This window comes from Jaculus jaculus, chromosome 10 (assembly GCF_020740685.1).
Source record: "Jaculus jaculus isolate mJacJac1 chromosome 10, mJacJac1.mat.Y.cur, whole genome shotgun sequence".
In the NCBI taxonomy this organism is placed as follows: Eukaryota; Metazoa; Chordata; class Mammalia; order Rodentia; family Dipodidae; genus Jaculus; species Jaculus jaculus.
The window spans coordinates 65473389-65497418 of NC_059111.1; the positions used below are offsets into that span (position 1 = coordinate 65473389).

Genomic DNA, 24030 nt, shown 5'->3' on the forward strand with positions numbered 1-24030 from the left:
AATAATAGGACTGTTAAATGTTTGAAATATTTCATGGCAATTAAATTTTTTGGAAAAACATTGAAATAGTATGTTATTTTCTATTAAAATTATTTGAGTATCTATACATATAGAAAATTTATACCAATTTTTTGGCATCTCTGCCACCTTGAGATTCTCAATCTATTTACTATGACTAGAAGTAGGTTGAATTATTGGTGGTGCTACTTCTTCCTAATTTTGGGCATCTTTCCTAAATCCATACTTCAGGAAGGTCAGCTCTTCTGTTACTATTCTTTTGACCTATTATCTTTAGCTTGTCTGAGGCCAGAACAGTTCACAGTATTACATTTGTCTATGTACATAAATAAAATAGTGATTTTGTCACATAGAGTTGTCAAATGAGGGCGACATATAGTCAGTGCCTAATAATACCTGTTGAATAAATAAATACTTTCAAGAAAATTTGTTTTTCAAAAGCCATGATAATTAACATCAGCGAACAATGAAACTAATCACCAGCCCCAGCTACCAACCCACTGAATTTTAGTTGCTGTCATTGTATCACAATTCTAATACAATGAGATCACTGGGAATCTCCTTCAAAGTCATCTAACTGAAAACAGCTTTACACAGAAATATGCATGTCTAAGAAGGGAAAACATTTCCTCTGAAAATTTCATGGGCTGTTTCCAACTCTCCCCCAGCACAAATAGAGATCAATAGCATTTTCATTCTGACAGACATATTCAAAAGAGAAGTTCCCTTTTATTTACATAGATAAAAATATGCAATACTAGAAATGTGCTGGCATTGAAATAATGAATGAAAATAATCTGAAAATAGTAAGGGGGAGGAACCTACCATTACTGCTAATTTCTCATCTAAAAGATAAATGAAATTCCAGACTTTCATTTAAATTTTTGGAAGCTACAAATGTTGTATTCTCTTAAAGTAATACAAGAAAATATTCCATCTTTTTTCGCTCTCTTGTCTAGGACAAATGCTGCAAGAGCTACCTGGTGTTTAAACAGATGTACTTGCCCATATGAGGATGAGCATCTTTGCAGAAATTTGTTAAGCCCAGTGGGGATTATACAGCCAAAAGCATGTTGTATTCTGGGTTAAGGCTGCTATGAATTGCTTAGAACCTCTGCTATAAATCTCATGAAAGTGGTATAACCCTTTCATAGCCATTATCCAGGGCACCATTCCAGAATCTCCAAAGCTACTGAAGCCACAGAGGGACAACGGGGAGAGACCATGGCATCTGGAGAGAAGAGGTCTCAAATCAACTTTTTTGCTTTCTTGAATCCCTCAATTTCTAAACTAGCTGGTGGCACAAAGATAAAGAGATATCCATCTTCTGTGCCATGTTTTAATCAAAGGGAGAACCCGAGGCCAGGCCTCCTTCACTGTGAGGGATTACAAAGTTCTTTCTCCTGCACCAAGGGAAATTGGCTTCCTCTTTTAACCACAGCCAGCTGCTTTCCCAGAGGTGCCTTATGAGGATTTACTGAGGACACACCCACTACTTTGACATCCATGTTCACACAAAACTCTCCGCTGCCTTTGGGTGGGAAGGAGCTAAAAGGAGGGGGTCTTGGCTTGAGGCCTGACAGTCCTAAAAATGTAGCCTGCATCAACCCATTGTGGTCAAACTGGCGTCGCTGTTCAGACCTACAGCTTCAAGCCAAAAATGGTTAAGTCTCACAGGATTCACTGATGGCTTTGCCTTAAAGGAGGTCTTTTTCAAAAACGACGTTCTGTCTGAGAGTGGGTTTATTTTGCAAGTGTCCTGCAAGCACAGCACGGGCTACAAAGCCTTTTCTTCTCTCAGCCTTATCTACAGAATTGAGCAAGAGTTAAATGAGGAGGTCCCAAGTTTTTAGTTTCTGACTCCCATAACTTTAAGAGATTGGTTTCTGTTAACCATAAAATGAAATTTAGCATTCCTAACATTGTTTCCACATAACTTATGAATCCTTTCACAGAGAAAATAGGTCTAAAAGCCTCCGAACTATGACTCCAGACTAAACAAAATTATCTCATTTTGAAATTTGGAAAAACGGAAGACATGGCTGTTAAGACAATGCACACTGGGGTAGTGCCACTCTGAAAAGCAAAGACAGCTTTCCTGTAGCTATGCCAGCTGCTAATGGCGACAATGACAACAACCAAGAGCTTCCTGCCCACATCCCTCACTGTGAAACCAGAAGAATAAAAAAATCTGGTTTTGGAGTGCTGATTATAGTGTTGGGGAATCACCCTGCCTGTAGAATATACAAACAAATGCCAATATCTGTTCCTCAGAATGACACTAAGGAACTTCTCTTTCTAGCCTTCTCAAAATGTCTGATTTTGAGGAGCAAAATGTACAACTGGAGAGCTAGTAATCAATAGTAGAGATAGATTACAATGAAAGAAATAAACCTGTTCCTCTTCACTTACCTGCCTCTGGGCCTCAGCTAACTTGAAGGGAAGAGTTCCCTCTTCCAAAGGAGCAATCCGCTCAATATCTGCTAAGGTCATACGTCTGGATTGAAAATAAGCATAAGCCAATTTATTAAATTCACAATATGAATTTTTAGCATTCCTTTCATCATTTCCCATCTATCACTGTTGCCTTTCATTTGGTTTATTTCTTCCCCAATTGCTGTACCTTCCTCCTATACTTAACTCCTAACCTCCTTTTATTAAAATAATTTTTTACGGCCAACTTACCCCCTTGGTTCATATAAATCTGCTAACTGAAACAGGATGTCAACTTCCATGGGTGTAACCTGACCAAATTTCTGAGCCACCAGAGCAAACTCTTCTGTATAGAAGAACAGAGGGAATGATTGAGCAAAGAATAGCACTAGATTAGCATTCACTCACAGCATGAGAATACACAGACATCACAACACTTTATTATGATCAGGGTGGCCTTCTAGTGAACCTCAGCAGGACAGGAACTTCTGCCATTTTTACACCTACTCAGGACAAATATGCTATTTTCCCCAACACTTACATTAAAAGCTTGGTGCTGTCTGAAGCCTTTGATTAAATCAATTTCAGGGTGAGGAAAATGCAGAGGTGTGTATGAGACCTCAGTAAGGCTGCATTACTGACACTGACATTCCTAAGGGAATCCTCTACTAACAAATCTGTTAAAATGCTGGTAATGTCTTCAAGTTCATAGATCAAATTATATCAACACCAATAAGAAGTTTGTGGAATTCCTCATGCACATTTGAGAGTCAAGTTAGCTCAAGTTCCAGCAAAACCTGAAAAATATTTAAGAACTTTATGCCTTTCCCTCATTCAAAGGATGTTGTCAGTTTATTTGTGTTGGTTTGCTTTTATTGGTCTAAGGATGGAAGATATACATTTACCACATAATTGACATGACTGAATGGGATAGAAAAGTCCGCAAAAAAAAAAAAAAAGGCCTTTTGCATCCTACTAATTCTCCAGAACTCTAGCAGGGGAAAATTCGGTCATAATCTCACTCACCCTTGGTCACCTCTACATCTTTCCTGTTGCCAGCTAGAGTGCTGTACACCTTCCTAATAAGCTCCATGTTGTTAAGCAGCGAATTAAATCCAGTGAAGTAGGAGAAACTAACTTGACGAGATGTGGTGCCTCCAGCAGCCTTCAGAAGTTGAAAACAAGAGAGGAAGAAAAATAAAAGATGTATAGGTGAAGGCATTCCCAAAGCGCTTATATGTACTGCTGGTTTAGGAGAAACCAGGGATGCATGTATAAGAAGAAAGGGATGTAAAGTACATTTCTTTCTCATAAAAAAAAAAAAAAGCTACAAATGATTGTTAGAAGTAACTGCAACTAATCATGACCAGAACATACTTTCCACACACAACCTCTGGAAAACTAAATAAGTACATGTGTAGGGTTAAAATAACAGGACCAGTAGTAATTTACAGAGTTTAAATTTCAGTTAGAAATGTTTTATAAGTAGGCTTATTTCATCTAATGAGCAAATCTTAAAGACTTAAACATGCAAAACTATATTACACATGTGCACATGCAAAATTGGATTAAATCAGGCAGATATACCATGAGACATAGCTAACTCAACCTAAATATCAAGTCTTGTGACAATGCTTACAATTAGAAATAAATAATCACTCACGTGCTAGCTTTACTTTGGTGGGAATGCTAACAAACAAGGGCAATGTGATAAAATTATGAGATGTCACATGCTTGGATGGGGGTTAAGACCATTCAGAATTCTGATAATCAAAATTTTTGAGGAAACATATTTCTTCACAAGGGGACATGAGAAACAGGCAGCATGTCCATTATGACTGGAACTGCAGTTTGGGGTTTCAAATTCTATCCTTAACAAGGCAAAATATTTTTATTAGGAAAGCACTTCTTTTCAAGGTAAGAACCACATAAATCTTCAATTCATAGTCATTTAAAGTAGCTGATGTGAGAGTTTCCTACGGAGTAGGAGTTGGGGGAAGCAAGAAAAGGAGTGAGATTAGTACAGTGCTGGAGCGGAAAAGACCCTGTCTGAAGGCCATGATGTCTCCAGTATGAAGCATGGAGCACTGGCGGGGGGAGGGGGAGAGGGGGAGGAACTCTAAAGGCTCAAGGAGGTGCTAACTATGGTGATGGTAAGCACTGACTGTGGGAAACCCAGACACCAGCCAAGACGCAGGTCTTCTGCTGGTATTAGCAAAAGGAAGACTTTCCACTGAGAAGTGATCCTCACATTCACTAGTAGCTTCAGATTCAAGACCTTGCCATCCACAGATGGAGAAAGACAGGCTTCGAGGAAACCTAGACTCTGTTTTTCATAATGATCCCTAGTGGTTTGGAGGCTCTCTCTCTGACAAGGCATGGGATCCACTATCCCAGAATGGCACCTGACATCCCAGGATCCATGAGGGAAGGGCGGCAGGTGGACATCCTCTAAGATGCAAGAGCCACCACAGGTGATGACAGACTCTGCATGTGACATGTCCCACTGAGGCATCGTGGGACACAGAATCAGTGAAAGGCCTAGGCTTTGGAAGTTCTGGTCTGCCTGTGAATCTAGCAGGCAATACAATGTGGGCACTTCTGATTTTTTTTCTTATGCTTTAAAGAAGAATACTAAAGATCCTCATTTCATACATCTCAAAATACAGCAAAAATTAAACTGGGATCCAAGCTTCTTTTGTTTGTTCTCTTTTCTGTAGTAAATACAGACGGGGCTCTCTAAATCCATGAGTTACATATCCATGGACTCTACCAACCACAGAATAAAAAAAGAAAAATGGGGGAAAGTATATCCATATTGAATATATACAGTTTTTATTCTTATCAGCACAACAAAAATTTATCAAACATTTACATTGTATTGGGCACTGTAAGTAATATAGAGATTATTCGCCATATCACAAAGGTATGCATAAGCTATTCACAAAGATTCTGTCACGGTACATAAGCAGGCTGAGTATCTACTGAGTGTACCCTGTGGGTTTAGTATGTCCCCTCTCCCATGGACCCTGAAGGACAACTGTACATTTCTCAAAAATATTCCATGTAATCTAAACAAAAACAAAACATGCAAACTAGCCAAAACATATTTTCTAATATGAGTAATCACATTAAGAAAACGTTAGCATTTTAAATGTCAAAAAAAAAAATTCTCCATACTGTATAAGCAATGTTCTTTACTCTTCCTGCTTACTAATCTTAAACTGGGTAGAATAATTTACTTCATGAGGATGAGGTACCACTTACAGCTACTAGACACTCTTCTACAAAAGGTGTCAACACATGGGGGCGGATGGTGACCATGATGTCTCGGAAGTCAATGGCGGTGACTTTTCCAGTCTTGGCAGTGTCCCGTTGCACAAAGGCTTGCTTTGCATGCTCCAGCTGTATCTCCTGCCATTAGAAAAAGTGGAATGCTTAGTGTATATTGCTTACCTTGTTACTACATAGGACTGCTCATTTTCAAATCAAGCAGAAGAAATACACTAGGTCAGGATTTAACCAGTGTTCCCTACTATCTCCTACTGTCTCCTTGGAGAGAGAACATTGCTCAGATCAGTGACTATACCTGAAAAAGCATACTTCACCTTAAACCTCACACTCAAAGTAAAAGAATTAAGGATCATAGGTTCAAGATCTTGTCAGCTCAGGTGACACAGATGGAAGGAAAAACAGATAGAAAGGCTTTAACTTCTTGGCAAAGATGAGTGGTTGTGAACCACCAGTTGGTTCAAAAACACACAGACACATGACATAACAATAGTGGACAAGCAGCTCTGCAGGGCAATGCTGTTCCTCAAGCTGGCAGTGCTGGGATTTTGGGCATGTTAAGTCATTGTTATCAGAGGTGGTCTGTGTATACCTCCTCTTCTCCTAATAGATGCCAGTAACTTCCCAACCCAAGGGTATGACAAGCAAAAATGTCTAGACAGGGCTGGAGAGATGGCTTAGCAGTTAAGAGTACTTCTTGTGCAAGCATGAGGATCTGAGAAGGCCTGATAGTCCACTTACCAGGACCCACAAAAACAGCTGGTAATGGCCACACACATCTGTAACCCCAGTTCGGAGGGGAGAAGAGTCCAAGGAATTGAAAGGAGCTCACAGAAAAAAAACCAGAAAATTCCAGTAAGAGACTCCAGCTCAAAAAAGAGAATGGATGGATGACTAATGAAGCAGACATCTGATGTTCCCCTCCAGGCACTTGGGCAAGGACAACCCCACGTAGATAGAGGAGCACGCAGAGTACCAGATGGGCACATGCATGTGCATAACACACACACACACACACACACACACACACACACAGAACAATGACTGGGGGAAAATTGTGGTAGAAACTTTGAATATAGTATTTTTCTTAAGTCATACAATCTAAAATCAAGAGGTACTAGTTGTAGACTCTTGCTATCCCAAGGGTAAGTATATGCACAAAATCAAACTTAAGCTTCTCACTGAAACTCACAGCTCAGAATGTGACAAAGACATCCCTACTACAGAGCGTTTTACCATCGTCCTCAGGGACTCTGTCTACCTTCCAAACAGGACCTTTCAAAGAAAGTAACCTCTATGAAATTAACACAGACCACTAAATTGGCTCTTTTTAATTTTTTAAAATTTTTAATTATTTGAGAGAAAGAGACAGGGAAGTGGGACAGAGAATGAACATGCCAGGGAATCCAGCCACTGCAAATGAACTCCAGACACATGTGCCACCTTGTGCATTGTGGGCCCTGAGGAATTGAACCTTGGTCCTTTGGCTTCACAGACAAGCACCTTAACCACTAAACCATCTCTCCAGCCCCGTGGCTCTTAAAAAAAAATAATATATATATATATATATAATATATATATAATAAATAAATATATATATGTGTGTATATATATACACACACACACACACACACACACACACACACATACATATGTTAATTTATTTGCAAGAATGAGGTAAAGGAAGAGGGAGAGAAAGAATGGGCAAGCCAGAGCCTCGAGTCACTGCTAACGAGTTCCAAATGCATGTGCTACCTTGTGTGTCTCGCTTACATGGGTCCTGGAGAATCGAACCAAGATCCTTTGGCTTTGCAGGCAAGTGCCTCAACCACTAAGCCATCTCTCTAGCCCTGAATTGACTCTTAGGGATTTTGAGTTCTTTCAATGAAATGGGATTTTATGTGATGATAGTAAAGAAATCACATATTAATTTTGGTGAGACTTATCACTATGTAAGAATTAACTGACCTTATATAGCACTTCAAATTAAAGTGTGAGAGAAATGACATGGGTCTCATACTATCTCCAGGAAGTCCATATCCATTTTTTGCCCCTGATGGGTGGGGAGATGGAAAAAGGTTGACAAAATGTTAATAATATTTAAAGCTGGATGAATACACAATGAGGAATTATACCTTCCTGTGTAGTTCGTTGGAATTTAAGAATGTGTACATTAGAAGAATTATTATGTAAGAATGAATAATTAATTAAGTAGGACACAAAGCAATTATTACCCTATTTTAGCCTCTTTTCACTTGTGGTTTCTACCAGCTTAGGTCTAGCCTGACTAGTGAAAATCTCTTTATATACCAATCTTTCTACAGCCTGCCAAGTGTCTCTACATGGGAGGCATCAGAAAAACCTCCATCCTTAGGTCTTGCTCACTCTGCTTTCTAGAAAAACTGTTCCTCAATGAAGTTGAAGTTTTCTTATGTGCTAAGGTTTAACATCTACATCCTAATATTTCACACCTACTTGCTATACCAGAATATATAAATACTTAAAGATTATCCCCTATAAGTATCTTATAAAAGCCATAAAATACCACATCACTAACACCACTATTAGATATCTCCCACACAGCACTCAAACCTGTTCCCTCTTTAATGTTCAAAGCATAATTACAGACATGTGGTTCCCAGTCACATCACCTAGAAAACTGTCATTTGTAATTATTCAAGCTTCTCCCACCCCAAGAAGAAATCAGTTACCAAATATGTCCCTTAGGCCTTTGAAAGTTCACTCAGCTTCATCATTTATTTTTCCCTCCCTACAGCAGTGGTTCCCAGTAAACTCCAATCTAGCTGAAATTGTTACTGTGGCTCCAAGTATCAAGCTAGAGCTTTTCTGACCACAGCAGTCTACCTAGCATACATCAGGATCACAGATCCAACCTTTGCTTCTCGCCAAGAGAGCTTTGATGACTATCACAGAGAACTTATCTCAAAGGTTGGTGCTATGAACTCTTCAGGAACTACTCTTCTTCTGGTATCTAACCACACCAGTCCCAGCCCCACCTCAGCATCCCCACGGAAAATCAGAGCAGTATCACACAACTCCTGGCCTGAGCCTGTTAAGAGATCTTTTGAACCTTAAATCAGAATTAGTATCAGCAGTTAGCATTCCCTCTGCTGGGGAAGACACCACACCTGTTTATTTGGACTCCATCTATGCTGCTGGGCCTAACACTTCATGTGGCAACACATTATTGGTGATAGGTCTGTAAAAGCCACTGGATAGACACACCACAATCTATTAGACAGGGGTTCTCTGTCCAGGTGCTTCTAATTCAAGAGGAAGTAGGGAACTAACTGTTTCACACCATGGAAGGAAGGATGACCACAAGAGGTATTCAATTTAAAGTAAATGAACAGCCTCCAGAGATTCAGGCCCACTGCTAAAGCTATCACAAAGCCAAGATTATGCTCAACAATAAGAGGTATGTTCAATTATTTACCATTTCCCCTCATGTGTAACTCAGAGTTGTAGGGCTCCTCAGAACACTGTCAAAAACAGCAACAGAGTCCATGGCCAGCCCATCCCCTTGAAACCAAGAAGCTAGAATACTAAGATCAGCTTGTTGGGAATGCTGAATTAAAAGCTAGATGCAAAAGGAAGTGAAGCACGCTCACTCCAGGACAGCAGCTGTTTGCGATGGGCATGTGTCTGTGATGGAGACAGTGCCACTATATGCTTCTGAGCCTACACTTTTTTTCAATTAAACATTTACTAGCAGGATCCTGAAATCATGGAACTGAAAAAAATTCTCTTTACTCTAACGATAAACAAACAAGAATATGTTTCCAACAGCCCTTAAAGACTGAAGACTAAACTTCCAGGCAGAATTACGTGCAGTTCCCTCAAAAGGACAGAGTGAAATACTTAGGTAGGCTTCTTTGGAAAGTGTTTATAAAAGACAGGACTTGCTTTTCTATGCCATAGCTGCTTATGAAGAAATGAAGCTTACCTCCAACAAACATATCCACCATGATGATCTGGTATGCATTAATTACTTTACAAAGACTAACACTTCATGCTCACAGGAGGCCTGTATGGTAAGTATGATCTTTTATTAAAGTTGGAACAAGGTCTCTTATATAACACAGGGTGGCCTTGAACTCATCATGGAATCCAGGCTGGCCTTGAATGACTCACATTCTTCCTGCCTCAGCCTCATGAGTGCTGGAACCACAGATGTGCACCCTACTCTCTGCTCACAGATATGATCATTAGCCTCACTGTAACCATCAAGAAAACCAACATCTTGACTGGATGCAGAAAAGCTGGAGCTCAAGTCCAAGTACTTCCTGTCACAGCAATGTGCACCTGCTGCCTCAGCATGGTCCACTGAAGGCTTGGAGAATCCTACAGTTGGGAATTTGACACTTAGGACTCTGAATTACTAAAAAAAAGGAAAAATACTTTTCCTTTTAAGTTTACTTTTTTCTTACTGCTTTTGTTTGTTTATGTTAGACAGGACCTCATGTAACTCAGGATGGTGTCTATGTAGGTGAGGTTGACCTTAAACTTCTGCTTCTCTGGGATTACAGCCATGCACCACCATACTTTATGCAGTGCTGGGAATCCAATCCAGGGCTTCATACATACTAGGCAAGCATTCTGCCAATGGAGCTACAACCCCAGTTCTCCTTTTAAGTTAAAATTTCCTTTACTCAGTGCAGTAGATGTTACTGTGGTCTATTTTCATGAAAAAACAGTAAAATTCCTAAAAAACTTCCATGAACTCAAAAACCAATGCACCCAGAACACAGCAACAGAGAATGAGCAGGGGAAAACAGAAAAAAGTGTTCTGTTCTTTCTCACTTTTTGCTCTTTCCCTCAGTGCCTCAGAAGCCTGAACAGAAGCAAAGCAAGTGGGATGGCCTACAGGAGCAAACATGTTGGTAACTCCATAAACAATTCAAGAATGTGTTGTCTTTGAAAGATATAACCAGGCTCACTACCAATGATACAGTGACATAAAATCAAATCCCTTGTGGGCACTTCTATAGCTATACAAAGAAAACTTCTCCAGGCGTGGAGGTGCACGCCTTTAGTACCAGCACTCGAGAGGCAGAGGTAGGAGGATCACCGTGAGTTCAAGGCCACTCTGAGACTACACAGTGAATAGTGAATTCCAGGTCAGCCTGGGCTAGAGTGAGACTGTACCTTGAAAAACAAAAACAAAAACAAAACAAACAAACAAAAAAAGAAATCCTCACACATACAGCCAAGTGCTTGGTGGTTCATGGATGTGAAGTAGAAGGATCACGATGGGACCAGGGGCTTTCAGAGTGCTGAGTACAGAGCATGTACAGTCATTGTATTCCAGTATTTAAAGATTATCAGGTTAGAAATAAGGGGGAGGAAAAGTAGGCTGGTTCTGAATATTTCTTTAAATAGAAAATCAATTGTAAAAGGTATTGTGAGTAGGTTTGAGAAAACACACTGAAGTATCTAACTTATAAAAGTGTCTGACTTGGGGCTAGAGATATGGTTTAGCAGTTAAGGCACTTGCCTGCAAAGCCAAAGGACCCAGGTTTGATTCCCCAGGACCCACATAAGCCCGATACACAAGGGGGCACATGCATCTGGAGTTCAACTGCAGTGGTTGGAAGCCCTGGAGTGCCTATTCTCTCTATGCCTCTTTCCCTCTCTCAAATAAATAAACAAAAATAAAATATTTAAAAGTGTCTAACTTATAAAACTACTGAGCAATGAAATGGCCATCCTCAAAGAGAAGCAGATGTCTTGCCATTAGAAACAGTTGTTTAACTTTAGGTGAGGGGGCATCTGTCAAAGATTTTAGTATGCTTTAAGAGAGGAGAATGAGAGTCCTGCATGATGATGACAACAACAGTGTGACCCTGAAATGGCTCAAACAAGCATGCTGACTCCTTAGGTCTCAGGGTGTCCTCCAGGAAACATGCATGCCAACACCTGCTGCCTGGTCTAAAGGTCATGTGTGACAAGTGTTTAATGAGTGGCAGTTTTCATTTTTGTTAAGGTGAAAAGCTTAAAAACTTCAATGGTCCTTTGAGGAAGGGAAGACCAATGCTTCTGCTGAATCATTTTGAGCTACAGAACAGTGCTTTTGCTGAGTCATTATAAACGAGACACAGATATGAAAAGATGAACACCATGAGGGGTGGAGAACGACAGTAACAGTGGATTGCTTAAGTATTTACTACAGGCCAAAGGTTATGTGAATGAGCTCAAATACAAATATAGAGAGACGGCCAAGCTGTTAAAGGAGTTTGTTTGCAAAGCTTGCTGGTCCCTGCTCGATTCCCCAGTACCCACATAAAGCCATATGCACATATGCACATGCATCTAGAATTCTTTTCCAATGGGAAAAGGCCTTGGTTCATGCATTATTCTCTCCCTCTCATAAATAAATAAAAAACATTTTAAGGAAAGTATCTCAAAAGACAGTATTTCATTGAAGCCTTGCTATTTTGGCAGTATTCACTGTCTTCACTTTATAGAGGCATATGAAGCTCAGGATGGTTCAACAGCCAGCCCAGAGACATACAGCTGATCTGAGACCCATACTAATGGATGTCTGACTCAAAAGCTGATATTCTTCTATACCACAACAGTAACATCAAGGAATCATAATCAGATTTGGATACACAATGCAAAGAGAATTTATGACAAGCTTTGGTGATAACCTGGATACTGTAAAATGAAGCAAATATATCTTAGAAAAACTCTTAATTTGGAGGAGATATAAGTCCCTATTGTACCACAAAGAAAAATATTTGTGGGGGAAAATGAGGTGGTTGACAACAATGAGAAACTCTGAGATGAATTTAAACTATTATTGTCACTTCTTGTGCAATTTCTCTTGGGCCCTGACTGATATAGAGGTGAAATGTCTCACAGTGAGTAGTTGGCTATCTTCTTGTTTTATTGATGGATCTTGGCTCTCCTCTGTTTTCTCTTCATCTATCCCCAGCAAGCATGCTTTCCCCTAAATTATTATTTTTTTAATATTTAATTACTTATTTGCAAACACAGAGAAAGACAGAATGAGAGAGAGAGAGAGAGAGAGAGAGAGAGAGAGAGGAAAAGGAGGAGGGAGGGAAACAGAATGGGTATGCCAGGGCCTCTTGCCACTGCAAATGAACTCCAGACGGATGCACTACTTTGTGCTGACTTTATGTAGGTGCTGGGGAACTGAACCCAGGCCATCAGGATTTGCAAGCATGTTCCTTTAACAGCTGAGCCATCTGCTCAGCCCTGAATTTAACTTACAAAGTCAAGCTGTCCACAAAAGAGAGCTGGAAGTACAGGTAGAAGTGTGAATCTGGGAAGTTCAGATGATCTAGAATGTTAGGCAAAAACAAAGGCAAACTTAACCACGTGCTGAGCATATGTTATGCCCACAAGCCAGGTGCTTTCTTATCCAGCTCTTTAAATTCTATCAGCACCAGATGAGATGGACATCACTCTCTTTTTTTTTTCTAGTACAGACAGGAAATGAGGTGTGTCATATGAAGATGGGCAAAACAGGACATGAACTCAGGATTTGGAGCTACATATAGCCTTTTGTTTTACTCCTGCGACTCGCTTTGGTTTAGCCTAGACCAGCCTCAAACTCAGGGTTTTCCTCTTACCTTACCTCAGGAGTGCTGGGATTAATGGTGTGAGCCAGCATCCTTGGCCACATATTTTAATTATTTTTGCATGAGCGTGTGTGCACATGTACATGTGTAGAAATCAGAGGTCACATCTGTGTCTTTCTCATTCAGGGACTCTCACTATACCTGAGATGCTCCAATTTGGCCAGACAAGTTAGCCAATAAATCCTGAGACTTCTACTGTCTCCATCTCCCCAGCGCTGAAATTCAGACATGTGTGCCACCATGGGTGCTAAGGGTCTCCACTCAGGGACTATGATTGCGTAACGAACCCTTTATCTGTTCAGCCATTTCCCTAGCCCCATGTGTTAGTTAGCTTTTAAATGGGATCTTGCCAGATAGCCTGGGCAAGCTTCAAATGCAAAACCCTCCTGCTGCTGCCTCTGCCTCTGTCTCTGCCTCCAGAGTGCTGTGATGGCAGGTGTGTATCCCCATACCTGGTTGGAGCCAAAATCTCAACAAGCAATTGCTAAGCTAATTTTTTTTGGAGATAAGCCAACCACCAGAAGAAGAAAAAAAAAAAAATAGCTCTATAAAGAGATACAAATATTCTACAGCGCACATACAGAGAATTCCACAAAACTCAAATTGATAAGTGAGTACAGAAAACTGAAGGCTCACAAGAGACAGAAAGCCAGGGAGCTGGGAAAATGGCATGCCTCTGTGCAGAGAACTCCTAACAGTGCTAGGCAAGAGGAGCTCGTAAGTACACATGGTGGAGGTAGCAGCAGAACAGCAAGGATCTTTTCTGTCACCTGGGCCAGAAGGTTCCATCATGGAGCTTTGTAGCCGGCTCTCAAGCCTGTCTGTTCAAGTATATGAAAGGAGACCCAGTTTCACTGTTTGCGAGTGAACTGCTCTCTGTTCCCTCTATTTTGCTGCATGATGATTAATGGAATAGGCTTTTATTGTGGCAGTTTCCCAACTACTTCAACACACCCATTCAGGTTGCTATAGGGAAAAAAAGAAAACTCCACACTCTGTGTAGCTATACAGAAATAAACATATATAGGGGTTATATCGCTTCAGGTCTAAACTCATGCTTCTAATAGCTCCAGGCCTGTCATTTCCTTAATAATCTCCAATTTTCAAGTGGGCATATTTTGAATGCAAAAAAATTCTTTCCAACTCTATTCAGACATGTAAGTTTGTGCTTTTACCAGAGAATAATTTATTGGGGGGGGTGGGGAAGTCCTCAAAACAAACAACAAATCCACTTGAGTCATGGAGCCAAAGAACACAGAACAATAAAAACAAAACAAAACAAAAAAGCCTCCTAGTTAATTTGCAGTTTTTCTGGATTGTGAGATTTTAAATTTTGAATAAAAGTAGAGTTAAGAAAATGATTCATAAGTACTGCATTTTGGAGGTGGCAATACAAGAAGTGTGAGCAAAATGAAGCTGTTTATCAATACAAAGAACAAAAATATGTAAGGAATTTTTGTTCAAAAATATGGTATCACATTTAGCCCTATTTCAAGGAAATTTTATATTGCATCAAGTATTAGAACCTGTTTACTATTTAATATAAATATACCCTTTTCCATAATTCTATACTAATTATACTAACTTGGAGAAAAGTTTAAATATGAAGATAAAGATCTGCATATTCTTAAATCTAGTAAAAATGGAACTGAGCAATGAATGGGTAGAGATCAACAGTTCCAGTTCACATTCCTTTGTGCTTCCCACATTCTGCCCTGCAGTCAGAGTTCAGAGTGAAATTCCACCCCTTGTGACTCATCATGTACAGCAGCACCTTGAGGAAAACCAAGTCCACAGTGGTTCCATCTCAGCGTCCTTGCTCTTCTGACTTAATGCTAAACTTCCAACGGGTAACAGCTGGGGAGATACTGCTCAGCGAGACAGCAAGCAGGGGAGTTAAACATAGGCACACAGTGAAGCCTGACTTCCCTTTGCCCTAAATGTAGGTTGTGTATGCTACAAATGGAATGTGTCCTGCATCTGATCATCCTAGCCACCAAGCTTCCCTTTGGATACCAAACAGAACCTAACCCTCTGAAGTTCACGTGGTAAACATCAGCCCATCTGTACCCAGTATTTCCTTTCAGAACACGAAGTGATACTTCCATTTATGAACTAATACCTACATCCTTATATACTCCAGTATGAAAGGACTTGCAAATACGAAGTGTGGTCTCTATTTACTGAGGACCCACAGTTGAGATAATTTCATTACAAATGGCAAGTTGGGGGATAAAGGGGAAAAATAAATGGCTTGGGTTATTCAACCCTAGAAAAGAACCCTGGTAACTGTTGGGGAGTTCTACAAGTGGTCATTTTTTGTTAGCATGTAAAATCCCTCATTAATACTGAAGCTTGAGGATTTGATGTTGCCATGACTAAAGGTATGTTTTCTTGTTTGTGGGTGGAGACAGCATTTTAAAAAATATACCTAGGCTTTTGTGTTGAAATTTTTACACATGAGGATTCCATGCCAAACAATGCAGGTAGCCCCAAACAATGATCACAAGAAAGTCAAGACCATGGCTAACAAGAGCACAGAATCTCTGAATTTTGCGGGGATATTTAAGCAACCACATGGACCAAAGAGCAGAAGACTTGCAGCATTGAATCCTAGGGCTCAGAACCTGAACAACCAAAAGGTCCATTTTTATACAAAGAAGACTTGGCCAGATGTGTTGATGAACACCTTTAATCCCAGAATTCAGGAGGCAGAGATTCTGTGAGTTCAAGGCCATCCTGAGAATACAGTGAATTTCGGGTCAGCCTGGGCTAGAGGGAGACCCTACCTCAAAAACTCCCCCAAAAATTAAAAGTAAAAAAAGAAATACTTGGGCTGATCCAAATTACAGATCAGTCTGACTTAACAGAACGAACCAAAAGTGTTCAGCTGCATTCCTCCATGCCTATGCTCTACCTCCAAAAGTGTGATCTATCTATACACAGGCATCCTTACCAGTGTGACACACCTTTGCTCCTTACCTTGGTCCCCAGGTCTATCACCTAAGATTCACCTCCCTGAGTCTCAACTTCCTCTTCTAACAAAATGGGATGCTGAAAAAAAGCTATGGTAAACATTCATGTACCAGGCCTCTCTCTGGGATCAAGCAATCATATTCCAAGCTCCACTTGATGAGCAGACAGGAGAGAGAACTTTCAGACCACATAGTGAATTCTAGGTAAGCTTGGGCTACAGTAAGACCCTACCTTGACAAAACGAAAACAAAAAAAGTTTTAAGAGTTTTTAGTCTGTCCTCTCAAGTGATATTTACTCAAAAAAAAAAAAAAAATGGGGAAAGAAAGGCTACAGTGATGGCTTAGTGGTGAAGGCACTTGCCTGCAAAGCCTAAGGACAGGTTCAATTCCCCAGTACACACATGAGCCAGATGCACAAGGTGGCACATATGTCTGGAGTTTGCAGTGGATAGAGGCCCTGGCACACCCATTATATAACTGTCTGTCTGACTGTCTGTCACTCTCTCTCTCTCTCTCAAATAAATATGATTTTAAAAAAAGGGAAAGGAATAAACATTTCTTAGAAGATATGTGAGTGTTCAATACACATTGAAAAGATGTCTAACATAACTAGTTGTTAGAGAAATGTGAATCAAAGCCACAAATTAAGGTAATTCTAAAAGCTTCTAAAATGAAAACAGCATTTCTTCTCATATGTAAAATGAGAAATTAACTAGATGAACTTATGCTCATGTGTGCTTGTACTTTGGCAGGTGAAATGCTCAAACTGTGTATGTTAGTTATAATTATGGGTTTATAACGCTATTCAAGTGTATGCTACAAACCAGAAGAGTGACTCTGGCAGGCGAGGTGGCACATGTCTTTAATCCCAGCACCCGGGAGGCAGAGGTGGGAGGATCATTGTGAGTTCGAGGCCACCTTGAGACTACATAGTGAATTCCAACTCAGACTCGGCTACAACAAGACCCTATGTTTTATACCTGTTTGCAATGTTATTGCACGTTTTTGTGTATGTATGCATATATGATACATGTTATTTGTTTATGTATATATGTGTATATGTCATAAGGTACACACAGAGGTCACAGAATAACCTCTGGGTGTTGATCTTCTCCTTCCACTTTGTTTGAGAGAGACAGAAATTTCCTTGTTGTTTGCCACTGTGACCTGGCTTGCAAGCTTTGGGTTCTCCTGAGTCTGCCTTCAACTGCCATAGGCACACTAGAATTACATATGCACGTACTACTTAGGTCTGGCTTTACATAGGTTCTGGGGTACTACTTAGGTCTGGCTTTACATAGGTTCTGGTCAGTCTTGGGTAGCAAGTACTTTTAACCATTGAGGCATTTCTTTCTTTTTTTTAAATTTTTTTGTTCATTTTTATTTATTTGAGAGTGACAGAGAGAAAAAGAGAGAAAGAGGCAGAAAGAGCGAGAGAGAGAATGGGCGCGCCAGGGCCTCCAACTACTGCAATCGAACTCCAGATCCATGCGGCCCCTTCTGCATCTGGTTAATGTGGGTTCTGGGGAATTGAGCCTCGAACCAGTGTCCTTAGACTTCACAGGCAAGAGCTTAACTGCCGAGCCATCTCTCCAGCCCCCACTGAGCCATTTCACCAGGCCAACCTGCTTGCCATTTTCCCCACTGCACTATGAAGTGGACATAAGCAGACTAATTCCCACATTTTTACATGAAAGGCTCCAGACTGCATCTCTCAGCCATTAGCACGGGCTTCTTGACAAACCTTGGTGTTCGACACAAAGTTGCTGAAACAAACGTTTTCCCTCATCTGAGGAATAACTGCAGCACTAAAGTGCAGGATAGTTTGAAATGCCACCAGGTAAAAATCAGGAAAATCTCCCCATATTGCTTTCTAAAAATCTCAGCTAACACTAAAGTATATAATTAAGCTAAAAGCTGAGGGCAGAAGTATATGGAGAGGCTTGCAGAATATTTTAAAATACACATACAGGGACTGAGGAGATGGCTAGCCCAGTGAGAGGACCTGAGTCCTAGTGCCCATAAAAAAAAAAATCAAGTATGCCCACACTTGCTGTAACCCAAGCACTGAGTTGGGATGCACAGAGCACAGAACTGCTGGGGTGTCCTGGTCGGCCAGTGTAAGTGAAAGATGGTGAGCCTCACACCAAGCTCAGTGAGAGACAGCCTCAAGGAAGTACAGCAGAAGAGTGATGGAGGAAGACACCTGATGTCCTCAGGCTTCTGCACACATGTTCAGGGGGCACACAACATCTCTACATACAAGTGCATACACTGCATGTAAACACACACACACATAATACACATACATAAAACTGTATACATAAGTGTATTTACTTATTTCTTTATTTGTGAGAGGGAAAGAGACAGAATGGGCATGCCAGGGTCTCTAGCCACTGTAAACAAACTCCAGACTCATATGCCACCTTATGCATATGGCTTATGTGGGTACTAAAGAATCAAACCTGGGTCCTTAGGCTTCCCAGGCAAGCACCTTAACTACTAAGCCATCTCTCCAGACCAAGACACATGCAGACCATCATTCATGAGGTGGAGACTAAAGAACCGAGTGTAAAAAATTAGCATCCCTAAATGCAACAGTCCATATAAAGGAGCAACAGAAAATGCAGCTGCAGTCCTTTGTGAAATCCTTTCCTATCAATGAGGAACATGAGCACGGGAAGGAGGCTTTGTGCCATGCCACTTGCTCCAATATTACCAGTTAGATGCACATTATACATAAGGCAAGCTCAGCTCCAAAAGTATCTATTGCACTGCTGTACCATTTTATGAACTCTATAAGCAAAGTACAGGCAAAGACATACCAGCTCACTGTTTAGGCAATGCCTGTGTCAGCAACCACCTCAGGGATGGGGCAGTTATATAAACTGTGAGAAGGTAAACATGTGAGCCAAGTCAGATTCTCTAGCCACACAGCAGTTTATACCAACCACATGAACATTATTAAATGTAGAAAAATCTGAAATTGCAGAGGACATTGCCCATCAAAGTACACACATGTGCATGCACAGGCCTGGGCACCAAACTTGCTGGCTAAACTTGGTGAGCTCTCCTCTAGGAAATAGAGCAGTGCTATATTGCTGTATCCACTTGGGATCTCAGAAAGCAGAAGCACTTAGCTATCCCTACCAGCTGTTCCTCTTCATCAGTGACAGGGAGAGACATGCAAGGCAACAGCTTTCTCCTGTCTCTGACAGCTAAGTATCACCCTGCCTGTATAAGGTGAGGCTAGTGGTGCTAAGCCCTGCCCTAGAACAGAAAGGCGGAGCATAGCAGACAGAGCAGAAGCCTAAAGCACAGGAGATGAAGCTCCCTAGTGTCTTGCAGGCACTGTTTGCACCTGGAAATGAACACAAGGAAGCAAACAAGAAAGAGAGCAGAAAGAGAGGTTTGAGGCTCCACCAGCATGCACAGGATTACAGCATTGGAAATGGAGGGAAGTGAACCAGGGCAGACCTCAAAACCACTCTGAAAGCCTAGGATGATATACCTACTCATTCCTTTCCATCCGGGTCTGTGGTGGCGGTGAAAAGCAAGGCCCTAACCAAACACTTTAACCACTACAGCCACTTTAATCTAGTAAACGTTTAAGGTATCCATTCTGGCCCCAAAGTCAAACACATGCCATGCAGGGCACTGGTGTGTTCCCATTTACCAACTCAGAATGGAATCAAGTTAAGGTGAATGGCCTACAAATTGCAGCTGGAAACACACCAGTAATCCCTGAGTCATCTACTCCTGCCCTTGGCTTCTGCATCTCTGGAGAAAGGCCTAGAAGATGCCGTGCTTACAGTCCACTCAATTCAGCATAATTGATCCTCACTTAAAGGGGGAAATGCGATCATGGTTAATACTGCTAATATCCCATTAAGACTAAAAGTTAATTAGGCTGTGTTCCATAAGACCAATTTGATGCATTTGTCTCAATAGCATGATTATAATTATTCCTCATCAAAATGAAGATCGTCTCCTACTGCGTGCCAATGTCCTTTATAAACAATAGCAAAACCCAACTCATTCTATTCCCCACCTGAGTCACTCAAGTCATTCTAACTGCTTACACAGGATTGAAAATGGGGATTCAAACATCAACATGTCTAACAAACAAAATTTAAGGGGAGAGGTAAGGCATCTTGTATTTTGGGGGGATAGGAAAATGTAATTCTTTTTTTGAGACATGATCTGATTTTGTAGCCCAGAACATGGCCTTGAACTTGCAGTAATCTTCCTGCCTCAGTCTCCTGCGTGCTGAGATTACTGACATGACCCTTCATACATGGCTTAAGGCATCTTGTTGTAAATATCCAAATGTCAGGAAAATAAAAGCAAACTAAGAAGCATAACAAATTCTACATATCATGACAATCTTACTATAGGCTAAAAGCAAAGCATGGTCGGAGGCTAACCTAGTACATATGTTAGTGTCTAAGCACAGATGCCACAAAGTGCATATGAAGAGCACCAGAATGGTGTAGATGTGTGTCCATCCTATCCTCTTGACCAAAGCTGTGCTTCCAACCTCTGCTCATCTAGTGAGGTTTACAGCACAAAGCAGAACCCAGGATACTCACTAATGAGATTTCTAGGAACAAAAAACTGAAGGTGATTTTCCTGCTAACTTGTTCCTTGAGGTTTAAAACATACCAAAACAATAATCTGACATGATCATTGTTAAGTAGCAAATTTAAAGCAAAGGCATTAGACCCCCAATGAGTTAATTTTATTAGAGACCTCTATATAAGCTACATAGAGAGGTAGATATAGACCTCCACTAACTAAATGTTCTAGGATTTTTAAATATTATACTTCTCAGAGAAAATCTAACCTGTAAAGATATGTTTATTTTTTATTAACTTTGTGTGTATGTGTGTTCATGGGAGGGGGTACATATATGTACAAGTACACATGCTTGTGTGCAAAAATATAGTGGTTTGAATGTGAAGTGTCTCCATAGCCTTTTGAAAATTTGGTCCCCAGTGTCAATTTATAAAGGTTGTGGAGCTTTTTTGGAGGTTTGTCACTGATGGTGGATCAACAGGTTCATTAGTCCAGCCCACTGGGAGTTCAGAACTAAATCACTCAGACTACTACTTTACGCTGTTGTGACAAAATGTGATGCCCAGCTTCTTGTTGTGTCACGATTTCCCCTGCAATGATGAAACTGCCCCTTAAGGCTCTAAGCTGACTAAACTTTCTCCTCCCATGAACTGCTTGTGGTCAGATGTTTTGTCCCAGCAGTGAGAAGCTAACTACAGTGTATGTGCTTACAGAGACCAGAAGACAAGCTTGGCTGTCATTCCTCTGGTGCTCTCCACCCTTTTCAGATAGGGTCTGTCACTGGCAGGGACTTTCCAAGTAGGCTACACTGGTAGCCAACAAACTCCAGAGATCTACCAATTTCTGCCTCCCTTGCACTGAGATTACCAGTATTTGCACCACACTCTGCTTTGTTACTTTTATATGGGTTTTTGGGACTTGAACTCAGTTCCTCTTGTTTCTGAAGCAAGTACTTTATAAACTAAGCTAGCTATCTAGCCTCTAGTTTTAAAATTAATATTATGTGAACTTACAAATAATGGATTTCAATATAGCATTTTGATAGAATTAAGAATGATGTAATTATATTTTTCAATATTCTTTGGATGGCTTAATCAATTGCCCAGTGATCTGCTCACAATGGAAGGAAGAGGCAAAGAAAGGACCATAGGAAGGTGTACCTCAGAGAAGTGGAACTTCAGGAATGCAGCCAGCTCCTTCAGCTGCCCAGCAAGAAGATGCCCTCAGCCCAGAAGTGGTGAACCATCTGCTCATTTCATAGGAGAAGATCAGTAATGCCAGAGTAGGAGCTGGTCAGAAGTCCTTATTTCAAGTTATGATTTTGCCCCCTGTGACTCAAGTGATCTTGTGGAAATCCTTTTGTGTACCTTCCAAGCACCAACGGGTTCTACAGTCTTTTAAGAACTCACTTAACTCTATGATGTCAATAATCAAATGAAGAAGAGCCTCAACTGTGGTAGCTGTCCCGGCATTACAAAGCTGTGGTAAATCTGAGTTCAGGGCAGAAGGCCAAGCAACGATCGCTTTGCACATGCTTTAATCCCAAGTTTTACTTAATATCTCTCCCTCTCCCTCTCTCTCTCTCTCTCCATATACATATATACATATATATATGTATATATATGTGTGTGTGTGTGTGTGTATGATTGGACCCACCAGCAAAAACTGAGTGAATTCTGCGTATGTCAGGTGCCTTTTCCTTTCTTTTCCAAAATGTAGTTGCACAAATTCTGAATCCCAGTTAAATGGAATATGCTGATGAATTGTGGTCTGTCCAAACACTTGCTTGACATCCTCTGAAAGAAAAGAAAAATTGGTTAAAACAAAAAAAGTTGACTAGATTCCTTCTTATAAAAACTTAAATTGAAGGTCAAATGGTTTAAGTAAGGTCAGGGTACAGAAGAGAGGAGGGGAATGATAGGAGGGTTAATCAAAATTAAAGCTGTTATGAAAAAGCTATATGGAAACATACTTCACTAGCTAAATAATATATGTCTTAAAAAAAAGAGAGAGTATTGACCATGTGGTTGGATACTGCTGTTCTCAGAAGTCATCGATTATTACAAGCAAAAAATTAGTACTGAGGTAGGATACTTTCCAGTGAGTTGTTGGTTAGGAGGCCCCTGATGCCCCTAAAACATTACAGCTTATTGTTAAAGCTCTTGGTTGGCCACCAACTAGATGGTAAGATCCTCCTTCTGAAAACACAATATGCTTGACCTATAGGACACTGAGAAATCAAGCTAGAGCCAAGGTGGAAGCCTCTTTGCTTTGACTAGCTGTCATGATGCTGGAAAGGGCTATGGAACCTATAGGTGACTAGCAGTCATTAGTGATCCTAACCAGTAGGGGACATGGCAAGTTTAATGGCCAAATGTGCCAACAAGTGCAATGGTGGCATATCTGTTATGGGGAAAACCAACTGTTCTCTGATTAGATTTGAGGCCCTTTCCATGAATGCTAAAAACTTAGCCTTATGTCTGGGGAGGGCAAAAGCCCTAGGGGGGAAACTACTACTATTGTTTGTCTAAATGGATATAGTATAACCACCAAACTACCATCTAAATAATTATATTTATGTTCATATATTAGTGCTACTCTCACTTTTGTTTAGAGAAGTTTCTCTACATATAGCAGCAAGTGCTGGGGAAACTCAAAACTCATAAAAGTGCTGAGAAGTGCCAGTGAACGGTTCAGCACTGAGACATCTCTATCACACCCTCAAAGGCTCAGGGACTATTGTAGAAAAGGGGGTGGAAAGAATGTAAGAGCTAAAGAAAGGGAAGGAATGCTTTGCAATACTGTTTTCCATATCCAAAGTAGTCATGGCACTCATGACCTCACACTGGCTGATGCGACCTACACAAGTCCTACAGGGGAAAAATGACATCAAGAAGGAAAATAGCTGGAGTCTAAAGCCATACCACCTTGAACCTGCCTGATCTCATTTGATCTTCTAAGCTAAGCAGGGTGGAGCCTGGTTAGTACTTGAATGGTGGAACAGCTGGAAAGAAGGGATTCTGTAGAAGGAGATGGAATTGTGATCATATTGTCTATATGGAAAGAGGCTGTCAAAAAGTTTTTAAAAAAACAACATAAAGCT

The 24030-nt window shown here is 40.6% G+C and overlaps 1 protein-coding gene across 1 annotated transcript in view; it reads right to left on the bottom strand.

Annotated features, from left to right (window-relative positions):
- Positions 1–24030, bottom strand: part of Slc25a13 (solute carrier family 25 member 13) — a 185629-nt gene that overhangs the window by 76131 nt on the left and 85468 nt on the right. The window contains exons 5-9 of the mRNA XM_045160892.1: positions 22584–22723; positions 5719–5865; positions 3478–3616; positions 2704–2797; positions 2431–2515 (exon numbers count right to left, since the gene is read on the bottom strand). Coding sequence (XP_045016827.1) covers positions 2431–2515; positions 2704–2797; positions 3478–3616; positions 5719–5865; positions 22584–22723 — 605 coding nt within the window. The remainder of the gene's footprint in view (positions 1–2430; positions 2516–2703; positions 2798–3477; positions 3617–5718; positions 5866–22583; positions 22724–24030) is intronic.